Consider the following 14,820-nt stretch of genomic DNA (forward strand, 5'->3'; position numbering starts at 1 on the left):
ATGGAGGCATAATACTCAATAATATATATGGACCACATCTTCTTTATCCACTCCGTTGAAGGGCATCTTGGTTCTTTCCACAGTTTGATGGCTGTGGCCATTGCTGCTATGAACAATGGGGTACAGATGGCCCTTCTTTTCAGCTTTGAAAAGGGATGCATTAGAAGTACAAATCAAAGAATCATTATTACATGCTTTTAGGTTGATTCACTCATTGTCAAAACCTCTGGTTCAGTCCCACAACAGCCTTGCTTGTAGAGCAATTTCCCTTTCCTGCATTGGCTACCACAGTCCTAATGTGTCATATAAAACCCACTTAGATTACTTGTTCCAGAGAAATATGAGACTCTGGAACCCATGAAATGCACAATCAGCCTCACCTTCAAGAGATATATTCCTCCGTGAAGAATATTATCTGTCCCATGAAGGACCCTCACCCCTGTCCCTCTTGGCTCTTTTCTTGCCCCTTCACTCTGTCCTTCTTCCTTCTTTGTCCCCATGATCTCTCTTTAATCTTCATAAAACCTGGTCAATCTTAAAAACCCATCTTTCCACTTAGTGAACCCCCCACTCTTTACCTGCCATTCTTATCCTGTTTCTTATCTTTCACTGCTCATTCCCACAATCCACTTAATTCAACACTGACTGCTGGAGAACCAGGGTCTCAGAGCTTCAAAGAAAATGTTTAAAGGTCCAAATACCCAGGAGCTGGCTCTGATAGTGTGCTCCACCTGCTCAAGGCTGATTATTAACCCAGAGCTTATAAAAGGAAAGGGCCATCCCTGGGATGGGAAAGTATCACCTGCAGCCATGGCCAGCACATTAAGCCCCAGCACTGTGACTGGGACCCTGGGTCCTCCTGAGATGTCAGAGCGCATCCAAAATGCTGCTGACATCTCTGTCATTGTCATCTATTTCATGGTGGTGATGGCTGTCGGGCTATGGGTATGTAGGAGTCCAATGGGGTATTCATGGTAGGCACCACGCTTATGGTTAAAATGTCTGAGGGAGGGAGGGGTGTGGTGCGACAATATGATAAAACTAAGGGAACATTAACAGCTGTCAGATTTCATTATCCTTCCTTCAGAATCATTGTCTTTTGTGTGACATAAATAATGTTTATTCAGTTAATATAGTCTCCTACCAAACCCATTTGAACAAAGCCAGCAGTGAGAAGTTTGGACTTACTCAGTTCAGCATCTCCAACTCCTGGTATAATGAATAAAGATGTTATTTTTATTATCTCACTACTTTTATTTTATTTTTTTCTTTTGCTCACTTTCTAAATGAGTCAGTTGGGTGCTTAATTAATTTATGCTCATTCTTAATTTTTAACAATATAAGGCTGAAATTTATATCCAAGCACAGCTTTAGTGTCACCCCTCATTGCTTTCATAAATGAAAACAAACAGGGCAATTGGGACAGAGTTAGGGAAGATGGTTTTTAAAGTCCTTCTATTTCTATGAAACTATGATTTTGTCTACTGTGTTTAAAAAATTTAAAAATTGATGCTATATCACAGTTTCTAGGAAAATGTTTCTCTTCAAGAGTGCTGGAAGAGTGACCACTATGAACACTCTAGCCAGATCATCTATAGCACCGTGGGTGATCTTGTGGTGGTTTGGCCCTCACATGTCTTCCCTTCTGCTTAGGCAATGCTGAAGACCAACCGGGGCACCGTTGGAGGTTTCTTCTTGGCTGGTGGAGATATAGCCTGGTGGCCGGTGAGTGGGTCAGAGTTTCCCAGAGACAAATTTCCTGTGTTTCCATGTTTTAGAGTCAATAAAGAGAACACTGGGAATGCTGAGTTTCTTATGTGCATTTGTTGCCTACTTGCTGCTGTCTTTTCCTAAACCCCTGACCCCATTATGAGAGCAAGTGTAATGTGGCATTTGAGAATATTTAGTTCAGCTCTGTGTCATATTTTTCCCCTGGTCCTCATCAAGAATCTTCTGCCTTGGCTCCTTAGCATCACCAACACATTCCTTCTTTGTTCCCAATCCTGAACCAGGGCTGCCCCTCTTGTTTGGATGAGCATCCCCCTTTCTGCTCTCCTCCTTCAATGTTCAGCTCCAGCCATGCCTCATTTGTGATGTCTCACCCTGCATTCTAGCCTGACTGTCTAGTCCTTATGATCCATGCAGTTATGATAGTGGTTGTGTATTCCCTGTGATGTTGTAAATCATGATGCCTCTTTGATTCTTGCCCAGTTGATCATTTCCTTGCTGGGTTTTTAATGTCTGACCTCCTTGACAAGAGTCCCATTGCACCAGAAGGTCCATCTTCTTTTCTGAATCCATACAGAGTCAGCAGAGTGTTGGGTAAGACAGTGGGTGCACAGTACATTCTTCCTTCATGGATCCGCTGATTAAGTTGTAGGAATGAAAATGGAGAGTGGAAAGTGATTTGGCCAGAGTGGTTGAAGCAGACCAACTGCAAGCTTGAGATGAATTGTTACTGAAGTGTCCAATCAGACATTACCTTCTTAAGACTGTTTATGAAACATTCAAGTCTCAACCAATCCCATAGCCACCAATGAGCTCAATCCCATCCCCTGGATCCAAATGTCTGAATAGAAAATGTGGTTTTACAAAGGGTTGGAAAGATGGGAATGAGTGAATGAGCATTGCAGCAGTCCCACATTCCAATTCTGTTTTGTCAAGACTCGTGCTTGCTCCTGCCTACTCACAAGATTTATCTTTATCTTTGATACTTAAACACAGTAGACATTGGGATGGAAGAAGAAGTAGGTGAGAAGAGAGTCCTTAGGGCTGGGAGAATGAAGAAAAACTTCCTCCTATCCACGTTTGTAGTCCTTGAGGATGAGTGAGGGGGCCAACAGGAGGTCTGGCAGTTCTTGTCCAGGAACAGTCTCAACCCAGAGTATCTGGGTGGATAAATTAATGTTCCCCTGCAAAGTTCTCTGTAATGTTCTCTGTAAAGTGCCAGACTGTAAGTATTTTAGAGTTTTGAGCCATACAGTCCATTGCAGTCACACAGTGCTGTTTCTGCTGTTGCAGGACAGAAACAGCCAGGGTGAATATGTAAAACCAACAAGCCCAGCTGTGTCCCCATAAAACTATTGATGAACATTGAAACTTGAGTTTCATATAATTTCAAAAATATGGGTCTTCATTCGTCTTTTTAAACCATTCAAAAATGTAAATAAAATAAAATAAAGCATTTTTAGCTTATCAACCACACAAAAACTGGTGAATGGTTGGATTCAGCCCACAGAACTCCTGCCCTAAGGAGGCATGATGGTAACATCTCAACACTTGCCTGTTGTGAAGGAATCTGATTTGGATCTCTTAACTCATACTCATCTGTTCTCTTGGATTCCAGATGGGGGCCTCTCTCTTCGCTAGTAACATTGGCAGTGGCCACTTTGTGGGGCTGGCTGGGACAGGGGCAACTTCAGGAATTGCCACTGCAGCATTTGAATGGAATGTAAGTGACATCATAGGCTTTTTCCTTTAAATCCAAACTCTGTCCAGATATGTTTTTCTGGGAGTCCGTATAGGATAAGCTTCTCTTTGATTTGATTTCTATTTTTTCATTGTAACCTACCCATTGTTTGAAACTCAAGGCCTTGCCTGTGTGGCCTCGTTCTGCCTGCCTGACCCAGTCCGGTCCCATTATTCCCCACCTCTGAGATTTTGCTCAAGCAGTATTCCCACCAGGAATGTCATTTCTATATGATTTAATCCCCACTTTCACTTGACTTTCTTAACCATTTTATCTCTCACTTTTTAATTTCCTCCCTAAGCTAATACCCTATATGTCCAGCTCTGAATTAGATTTAGAGAATAGAAAAATACAAAAAGCAATGGTCCCTTCTTTTGGGAAACTTACATCCCAGTGGGACAGACAGGTGCATGCTCACTGTGGTGCAGAAAGTACAAGGAGAGAATTATTCATGAAATGTTGAGAGAACTCACACAGGAGGGACAACCATCTCAGATGATTGGTGAGACTTGGCACATATCAAAGAAGCCTCCTGGAACTGGTGCCAGATAGATAGATGGACAGAAACTGACCAAGTAGGACCTAGATAAGTAAGTGACAGCAGAGTAAGGAATGAATGATTTAGACATAGTAAGTAGAATCTTCAAGGCTTTGTGATTCAGTTTCTAATTGCTCTATTACTTTTTTGCCAGTAGAAGCTGTGCCCCCTTAATTAGACACTAAATCCTTTAAGGAAGAGACCATCTCCTCTCATGTCATGCATATCACCCTGTCATCTAGCACTTGGCTGGGCACATGCATTAATAATTCTTGAGTTGCCTAAGCTTTTTCTGTTCTTGTATCCTTTCTGATTTGCATATATATGTGTGTGCATTTCAGTCAGAAGGAGATGCTTATGTGGAAAAAAGTCAGATCACAGGAAACATGTAAATAGATCATGCATGGATGAGCTTAGAAAATTACCTTGAGTCATCAAAATTCTTGTACCTCTCCCTTGAAGATTTTATCCCTAGCTTTGATTTATTAGTTTTGGGGCCTCCAAACCAGACCAAGTCTCCAGACATGCCCTATGGCCCAAGTTTTGTTCTGATAGTGCCATAACTCCAGGATGGAGCCAGCTTCCAGAGATGTGAACAACATGCCCTATGGCCCCAGTGTGTGTGATTATCAGGTTGCCAAGAGCCTGGCTCTTTTAGCCTGTGACCTTGGACTTCTTTAATCTCTGTGAGGCTCAGGTTCCCCTTCCATTAAACAGGAATAACTGCTTATCATATCTGCCCCACTGATTGCTGTGAGGGCAGCATGAGTGATATATTATCATTATATATATATATATATATATATATATATATATATAGTTGAATATATACATATTGTTGAATTATATATATATATAGTTGAATATATATATATTGTTAAATTATATTTTTATATAATAACATATTATATATATATATATATATATATATATATATATATATAATGATAATATATCACTTGGGGGACAGTGGGAATAGTCTATCACCAAGTTGTTTTCTCATTGCTTTGTCACTCTGTATAATTCCTTCCATTCAAGAATTAGTCCTTTTAGCAAAGATTGTATGACCTTTCAGGGGTCCACTTGCGCTTTTGGATGTCTTATTTTCTGTCCACCTTATATCAAACATCTTTTTCCCCACCTTAAACCCCAGGAAGGTGTAGTATCTGAATCATGGAAACAGAGGAAAGGAATCCACAGTTGTCTTGGGCTCATAATTGGTTGAGTGGGACAAGATCCATGCAAACTTATTTTATTTTCAGACTCAGAACTGTTGAAGTGATAAGTCCCACAAGCCAAGCCTCTTGAACTTTGTACTCTTTTTTGAATTTTTTTTTTTTTTTTTTTTTTTTGCAGGCTTTGCTGTTGTTGCTGGTTCTAGCTTGGGTCTTTGTCCCTATATACATTAAGGCAGACGTGAGTATCTCCAAGTGTTCTCATACATCTGTCAGCATTCATTTAATTACTCATTCTTTCTGCTTAGTCATGAAACCTGGGTAATATCCCTTGTTCCAGGATCTCTGGGCTTATGTAAATCCACTAAACTCTATCAGATTGCTCTTGGAAATGGCTGCAGTCACCTCTCCTTTTGCTGATCATTATTGTGAGGGTTCCCATTTCCCCACATCCTCACCAACACATGGTAATTTTCTTCACTCTAATTTTTGCCATTCTGAGATTTGTAGTTTCTTTTTTAAATTAAGTGTAGGATATTTAGATACTCAAAAGTAGTAGACAGTTTTCCAACTGAATATAACATTTCCAAATGTATAGAAATAGAGAAAACATGTATTTTTAGATCTCAAAGATATAGCAGAATTCCAAGGGGAAAAAAAATTAAGTGTAGGAAATACCACAGCTATGTTAGCTCCTCTTCAGAGCCGGTGTTGCCAACTACTTCTGTGCTTCTCTGATCCTACTACCCACATTTATTCTTCTGCTGCTTGTGCTCATACCATGAGGTGCTATAACCTAGAATAATTCCTGAGATGAGTGTGCTCAGTGGATAAGCCTTCTGGCTTGTACCTCTGCAGGTCACCATATATTGTCTCTTTGCTCATCTTGGGTCCTTTCAAGTACCAGGTTTGAACAATTTCTGTTTAAGTGTGCTCTCCTTGGTGTAAGAGCAAACGCCACAGAACTCATGCATGTATTTTTGGATGTGGTTTGCCATGTTTGAGGGGGTTCCACAGAGTTTCTGAGCCACCAAGTGTTCCCTTTTTTGCTTTTGATGTTATATAAATATGTATTCTTTTATACTGAAGGAGATTAACTCATGAGCTTAACCTGCTCTGGTACTACTTACACATCACATAGTTAATCCCATATTTCAGTAATGATAACCTCAGACTTTTCTCTCAGTAGGGATTTAATGTAATTGTCTTTTTTTTTTTTTAATTCATCTCTTTGGCAGAGAGAGAGAGAGAGCAAAGACTCACTCCTGAGCAGGAAGCCGTACATGGGGCTCAATCCCAAGACTTTGACATCATGGCCCTTTCTGAAGGCAGACGCCTAACCAACTGAGCCACCCAGTCACCCCCTAATCTCTTCTTTTCAATAAAGATAATCAAATAGATGTGTATTAAGGATGAGCACTGGGTGTTATATGCAACTAATAAATCACTGAAAACCAATCAAAAACTACATCAAAAACCAATGATATACTATATGCTGACTAACTGAACATAACAATAATTTTAAAAAGATAATCACATAAATATATACCCAAGTATATATTTGCAATTTGTTTAATTATCAATTTATTATAACCATTCATTGTGGTTCATTATTTATAAATAATGTTTTTACTAGACAGCAACATTATTTTAGTGAAAATAATGAAAAGTATTTGTTGAGCATTCACCATGCATTAGGTGTTGTTATGGGTATTTTACATCTACTTTCATATTAAACTCCCACTTTACAAATGAAAAAAATGGAGGTTCAGAGAGATTGTCGATTGCCAAAGGTCGCATTTCTAGTAAATGTCCTATATGGATCCTAAGTTTTCAATGTCTGTGTTTATTCCAGGCTCACTGTTCTCCCAAGGGACTGTTTTTCTAACCTTTGCATTCCTAAGGTACCATGCACAGTAATCATGTGCAGGTATACAAGTGCTTAGTAAGTGTTGAATAATATGAATGTGCTGGGCTCTGAAGGTGAATCTTTGTTGATGTCTGTCTCTGCAGGTGATGACTATGCCAGAATATCTGAGGAAGAGGTTTGGTGGGAAGCGACTACAGATATATCTCTCTGTCCTCTCCCTCTTCATATCTGTGGCTTTGAGAATCTCAGTAAGTTCAGTGCTCCTGGCATTTTTGGTTCTTAAGATTATTTTGGTGGGGCTAGAATGATAGAATCAGAGAAATGAGTGTAGAGACTATCATTAGCCTTTACATATCTGGTCATACGGATGTCTTAAACTACCTAGGATCTTTCTACCAAGTTTTTATGGGGGGGAAAGGAGCTTTAGGAATCCTGCATGCATAGAATAAAATAACTACAAGTCAAGAGAGGTTCCAGAGTGTAAACCCACCTATTCATTAAGTATATATATAAAAAAAAAAACAGATGTACAGAAGAAACAAAATGTCTCATTCAAGAAATACATTTAGTAGTAGAAAGGAGGAGGATTCTCTAGTCCCCTGCCTTTCCACTGCAAAATAACCTCTTTATTCCCTTAGTTGGAAACAGTCTGGACTTATATTTTCATTTTCAGCTTGATTATCTGGCACATGAACCAGAAGGAAAATGCTTCATATTACTAAACTGACTTCTTACATTTATTCTATTTTATTTTCTAAGACTGTCCTTAGTATACAGATGTCACAAATAAGTCTTAGAAGAATTCTAAAGCTTTTGGAAAGCTAAATTCCTTGGAGATAATCATTGAGGAGAAAGAAATGAATTACAAGATTGAGCAAAACATGTAGAAAACAGAGTACTAGGTGATATACCTAACATGTTATATTTAATCATTGAACACTGCATCAAGGACTAATTATGTAATATACAGTGGTTAACTGAACATAATAAAAAAATTAAAGAAAAAGAAAAGAAAACAAAGAGTTACATTTGCTCCTCATGTTTGGTGACTAATAAAATCATTTCCTCCAAGTTTATGGTCTAGGAGTTCACGAAAGAAGCTGACCCTCATATTTGTTCTTCTGTTGAATCCTTGTTGTAAGTTAACAACAGCTGATCAGATTAGAAGGCATGAGCTTCCTAATGCAACATGAGCACTTTCCAATACTCACTGTATATTGCTGAGTATCTGTGCTAAAGATAATAAAGATTCCTGTGCATTAGGAGTTCATGATACAGTTAAGAATATAAAAATTTTACTCATGAAATCATAAAAACTTTATGACAATACATGAAAGTATATTAAGATGTGAGCTGGAATAGGTTTTGTGGACAAGTATAGGAGACATGCTACAGACATCCAGGGAAAGGGGTGATCCCAGCTGGGTGGAATTGGACATCACCCTCATGGTGGAAGAAGGGGTTGCTTAAACAAATCCTCAGGATGGGAAATTTAGGAGAGGGCAAGAGAAGCAGAGGAGCCTGTATGTTGCACAAATGGGTGGGATTCAGTGATCTCCCTCTTCTTCTCTGGCTCTGACATCTACAGTTTGTAGTTTTAAAGAACATGAATAAGGTGCTAGAGCAAAATGACAGTAACCAAAGGGACCTGAGGGATGCACTTCTGGAAGTGGAAGGTTCCTGGTGGTAGGGAGGGCATGGATTCTTAAGGAGCTGGATAGGCAAGCAGGAAAGGCCAAGAGCCTGGATATAACTATGCAAAGTCTGTGGTTGGCTCGAAAGACACAATGGGCAAGGGTCCATTCTTAACTACAAGGTTATGTTTAAAGTGATATTAATTGTGATTAATCTTACACATGACATTTTGTGTATTATTACCCTTTGATAACAGAGTCATTTTAGTTATTCATTAAACAGATCATTATGAGGAGTTAGGACAGTGCTGTTTTCAGTCTCCCCTGTCCCAGGTTTGAAAGACATCATCTTATTCACTGGTTTTCAACCTCCAGTAATACCTATATGGAGAATCATTGCAGAAATGATGCACCTTGAGCTCTAAATATTTCAATCTGCATGTCTTTTTTTTTTTTTTTTTTTTTTTTTTGACAGACAGAGATCACAAGTAGGCAGAGAGGCAGGCAGAGAGAGACAGGAGGAAGCAGACTCCCTGCTGAGCAGAGAGCCTGATGTGGGGCTCGATCCCAGGACTCTGAGATCATGACCTGAGCCGAAGGCAGAGGCTTCAACCCACTGAGCCACCCAGGCGCCCCTCAGTCTGCATGTCTTTTTTTTTTTTTTTTTTTTATAAACATATATTTTTATCCCCAGGGGTACAGGTCTGTGAATCACCAGGTTTACACACTTCACAGCACTCACCAAAGCACATACCCTCCCCAATGTCCATAATCCCACCCCCTTCTCCCAAACCCCCTCCCCCCAGCAACCCTCAGTTTGTTTTGTGAGATTAAGAGTCACTGCATGTCTTAAACACACTGATATTCTTTTAGAAAATGCACTGCAAATTTTAAAATCAGAAACTTAATCTTTATACAAACTAATATGTAACTTATAGACCTTATTCAGATATGACAATTGTCCTAATACTATCTTTTTTTTAAGATTTTATTTATTTGACAGAGATCACAAGTAGGCAGAGAGGCAGGCAGAGAGAGAGGAGGGGAAGCAGGCTCCCAGCTGAGCAGAGAGCCGGATGTGGAGTTCAATCCCAGGACCCTGGGATCATGACCTGAGCCAAAGGCAGAGGCTTTAACCCACTGAGCCATCCAGGTGTCCCATTAATAATATCTTTTAACGGGGGGGGGGGGGGGGGGAGCTGTTTTTTTTTTTCATAAGAAATATTCATTTATGAGAAATACTTTATAATCATTGTAAATTTAATTAATCCCATTGAATTATACATACTAAAATTGCAAGTTGCATGTTATTTATTTTACCTCAAAAAAAATCACTGGTAATAGAGGCTTGCATATGTCAAAACTATCAACTTAATGTTTTAACTGTCCTAGATAAGAGAAATTAAAGTCAAGAAATGCATAATATGATAATGTGTGTTTAACATATAAGTTATTCAATATGAATATACAAGGCCTAATGCTGTGGTTAAATAACTATCACCACTGTGTAAAGCAGTATGAATGTGACAGCTATAAATCCAGGCAGATGCAGGTATGTTTTATGGCAACTCAGATACAATGAGTGGCATCTCAGTAAGTGATATCTTTTTTGAAATGGTAAATAATTTTTTTCCAAATACCCAATTTTGTAAAAAGTTAAATCTTGCCTCAATTTACACAGCAGTTTAATTCCTTGAAAAAGTTTAATTCCTTGATAAAGTTGCAGAAAGCACTTTGTGTGTAATTCAGAATCAGGTTCTAAGTTCAAATAATCAAGAACAGGATTTTCACTGACACAAATGTCTAGTGGGATGATAAAGCATCAGGTTTTATTTCAAATTAGGGGGGAAAGTTAACCATACCCTGTGAAACCCCTTCCAAATTCAAGTTCTACAAAAAAAAATTTAACTTTAATTCTTCGATTCTGAATCCTGATATCTTATTCTTTCCATCACCTCACTCATGCTTTCCTTTTTCTTAGATTCCATGATCCATCCTTATAATCACCCTTCTGTCTCAGTTTCGTTGTCTATCTTTCCCTTCACTGAACTCCTCAAGAAGAACTCCAAAACTGGTTGAATACAGCTTCCCACTGGGTGCATTCACCCAGAGATTTTACTTCTGTATATCCAACTATCATTCTTATGTGATGTGTTGAGGGTTTTGGTTTGGTTTAGGGTTTTGATATGGAACCTGGGAGGATCAGAGTTGATGGGGTGGATCCAAGTGGGGCCAGTCCAAGTTTGTGTTGAAGAAAGATCCAAGAAGCTGGTAAGCACACTTTATAGGCACAAGCATCCAGGTAGTGCAGGGTGGACATGATCTCTTCAGGAGACTCTGCTGGCCTCTAAGCTTCAACCAACAATCTTTTTATCTGTGTTTATTATTTTCTCTGGTACTCTAAATAACTATTCTAAATGATCCACAATTTTTTTTATCTACTAGACCTCTGCCTCTTATCTAAAACCCTCATCTCACACTTTATCTAGAAAATTTAAGCATGAAGCACTAATCCCCCACTTAATCTACATTTGCCTCATTCTTTCCACCAGTCTGAAGATAGAGTCTTCTTTTTGTCAAAGACCAACCCCTCAACCTGTGCCTACTCGTCATCCCATCTCTTCTCAAGGTTTCTGAAATTTGCTTCATAATTACCCCTCTATCATGTTTTCTTTTTATTTTCTACTACCTCAAATGTGCTCAACTATCCTCCTCCTTAAAAACCGTTGCTTTGGAGCACCTGGGTGGCTCAGTGGGTCAAAGCCTCTGCCTTCAGCTCAGGTCATGATCCCAGGGTCCTGGGATTGAACCCCACAAACGGCTCTCTGCTCAGCAGGGAGCCTGCTTCCCCTCCTCTCTCTCTGCCTGCCTCTCTGCCTACTTGTGATCTCTGTCTGTCAAATAAATAAATAAAATCTTTAAAAAAAAAATTGCTTTACTGTGCCTTTTATATCTAATATTCTAGTTTTAATCATTGTTTCTCTGCAGACAATCATGAAAGAGTAGTCTATGCAAGCTATAGTGTAGACATTTCTTATTTTCTGTTCACTCACTCATTGTTCCTTTTTATGGTCTGTCCAATAACTAATCCTCTGAGGATGAGATCTGACTTCCAAGGAGTTCATATTTGGATTGCAGAAATGCCATGTATAGGTACAGCAAATACCAGTGGGAAGTCATCAATGAAGAGCTAAGTGATGCAGTTCATGTTTCTTTCCCATTCTGACTATTTCCTTTTTAGTCAGATATATTTTCTGGAGCCATATTCATCAAGCTGGCCTTGGGATTGGACCTTTACCTGGCAATCTTCATCCTCTTGGCTGTCACCGCTATTTACACAATCACTGGTAAGTTTTTTGCCTGTTTAGTTCAGTTCTGCTGACCTCATACCAATCTTCAATTAGCAATTTCAGCCTTGTCACCACTAAGCTTATGGTTATCATTTTGTTCCCAATATGAGAGTCAGGCACAGGCCCAGAAACACAACTAGAACAAAGCAAATAGAATCCTCAGTATTATAGGATGACAGGGTGACTAAAAAACCAAGACTCATCTCTATGTAGCCTGCAAGAGACTCAGATTGAAAGTGACGAGATGAAGAAACATTTATCATGCAAACAATGTCAAAAGAAAGCCAGAGCAGCAATATTTATATTGGACAAAATAAACTTTAAAACAAAGACTGTAAAAAGAAATTTAAAAAAAAACACTGTGTAATAACAAAGGGCACAATCCAACAAGAAGATATAACAATTGTAAATATTTAGGCACCCAACATGGGAGCACCCAAACACCTAAAATAGGTAATAAAAAACATAAAGGAACTAACTAATCAATTGTAAAACAATAATAGTAGGGAACTTTAACACCCCACTTACATTGATGGACAGATCATTCAAACAAAAAACAACAAGGAAACAGTGGATGAGAAGGATTTAACAGATATATTCAGAGCTAAAACATCCTAAAATAGCAGAACACTTTTCATGTGCGAATGGAATGTTCTACAGAACAAATTGCATATCAGGCCACAAAATAAGCCTCAACAAATTCAAAAATTTCAGTCATACCATGCATGCATCTTTCCTGACCACAAAGCTAAGAAACTAGAAATCAACCACAAGAAAAAAATCTGGAAAAAGTTCAAATACATGGAGGTTAAATAAAATGCTACTAAACAATAAATGGGCCAACCAAAAAATCAGAAAGTACAGGAAATAAACAAAATGAGAACATAGTTGGGATGCAGCAAAAGTGGTTCTAAGAGGGAAATTTACAGCAATATAGGCCTATCTCAAGAAGCAAGAAAAATATCAAACAACTTAACCTTACACCTACATGAGCTAGAAAAAGAACAACAAGCAAAACCCAAAACCAGCAGAAAGAAGGAAATGATAAAAGTTACAGCAGAAATAAATAATATAAAAACAAAAACAAAAATGAAACCCAAAAAACTATAGAACACATCAATAAAACCAAGATCTGGTTCTTTGAAAAAAAATCAATAAAATTGATAAACTTCTTGATAGACTCATCAAAAGAGAGAGAAAGGGAGCATTCAAAAACCACAAATTAAAGATAAATAACAATCAACATCACAGAAACACAAACTTTGTAGGAGAACATTATAAAATACGACATGCTATCAAATCAGGCAACCTAGAAGAAATGGATAAATTCCTAGAAACATATAAACTACCAAAACTGAACAGAAAGAAACAGAAAATTGAAACAGACTGATTACCAGAAATGAAATTGAGTCAGTAATCAAAAACACCCCAACAAACAGAAGTCCAGGACCAGATAGCTTCACAAGCAAACTCTATCAAACTTTTAAGAAGAGTTAATAACTGTGCTTTTCAAACTATTCCAAAAATTAAAAAAAAAAAAGAAAAGAAGGAAAATTTCCAAATTCATGCTATGAGACCAGTATCAATGTGACACCAAAACCAAAAAAAAGTACTCCAAAAAAAAAAAAGAAAAAAAAGAATTGTAGGCCAATGTCTCTGATTAACATAAATGTAAAAATCCTCAACACAATACTAACAAACCAATTTCAATAATACATTTTTTAAAAATCATTCAACACAGTCAAGTAGGATTTATTCCTGGGCTGCAAGTGTGGCTCAATATTCACTAAACAATCAACATGATACATCACACCAATAAGAGAAAATATTTTTTTAAATGACCATTTCAATAGATGCAGAAAAATCATTTGACAAATTACAACATCCATTCATGATAAAAACCCTCAACAAAGTACATTTAGAGGGCACATACCTAAACATAATAAAGGCTACATGTAGAAAAAATCCACAGCAAGCATCACACTCAATGGAGAAAAACTGAGACCTTTCCCCTAAGATCAGGAACAAAAGAAGAATGTCCGTTCTCATCACTTTCATTCAATAAAGTACTGAAAGTTCTAGCCACAGCAACAATGAAAAGATATGAAATGTATCTAAATCAATAAGGAAGAAATAAAACTTTCACTATTTGTAGGCGACATGATATTATACATGGAAAACCCTAAAGAATCCACCAAAAAAATACTAGAACTGAATTCAGTAAAGTCACAGGATACAAAATCAATGTACAGAAATCTGTTGCATTTCTTTTTTTTTTTTAGTATAGTATATTTTTTTATTTTATTTTTCCAGTATTCCAAGATTCATTGTTTATACACAGTGCTCCAAGCAATATGTGCCCCCCTTATTACCCACCAGGCTCACCCATCCCCCCACACCCTTTTCCTCCAAAACCCTCAGTCATTTCTCAGAGTCCACAGTCTCTTATGGTTTGCCTCCCCTCTGATTTCCCCCAATTCACTTTTCCTATCCTTCCCCTAACGTCTTTCATGTTAATCTTTATGCTCCTGAAGTAAGTGAAACTATATGATAATTGACTTTCTCTGCTTGACTTATTTCACTCAGTATAATCTCCTCCAGTCCCATCCATGTTGATACAGAAGTTGGGAATTCATCTTTTCTGAAGGAGACACAATATTCGATTGTACATATGAACTATATCTTCTTTATCCATTCGTTTGTTGAAGGGCATCTTGGCTCCTTCTTTAGTTTGGCGACTGTAGCCATTGCTGCTTTGAAAATTGGGGTACTAATGGCCCTTCT

General features: G+C 38.1%; 1 protein-coding gene across 1 annotated transcript in view; it reads left to right on the top strand.

Annotated features, from left to right (window-relative positions):
• Positions 1–810: 810 nt before the first annotated feature.
• LOC131811643 (solute carrier family 5 member 4) overlaps positions 811–14,820 on the top strand; it is a 59,356-nt gene continuing 45,346 nt past the window's right edge. The window contains exons 1-6 of the mRNA XM_059140326.1: positions 811–945; positions 1,654–1,725; positions 3,347–3,451; positions 5,364–5,423; positions 7,196–7,300; positions 11,928–12,033. Of these exons, the coding sequence (XP_058996309.1) occupies positions 811–945; positions 1,654–1,725; positions 3,347–3,451; positions 5,364–5,423; positions 7,196–7,300; positions 11,928–12,033 (583 nt within the window). The remainder of the gene's footprint in view (positions 946–1,653; positions 1,726–3,346; positions 3,452–5,363; positions 5,424–7,195; positions 7,301–11,927; positions 12,034–14,820) is intronic.

This window comes from Mustela lutreola, chromosome 11 (genome assembly GCF_030435805.1).
Source record: "Mustela lutreola isolate mMusLut2 chromosome 11, mMusLut2.pri, whole genome shotgun sequence".
Taxonomy (NCBI): domain Eukaryota; kingdom Metazoa; phylum Chordata; class Mammalia; order Carnivora; family Mustelidae; genus Mustela; species Mustela lutreola.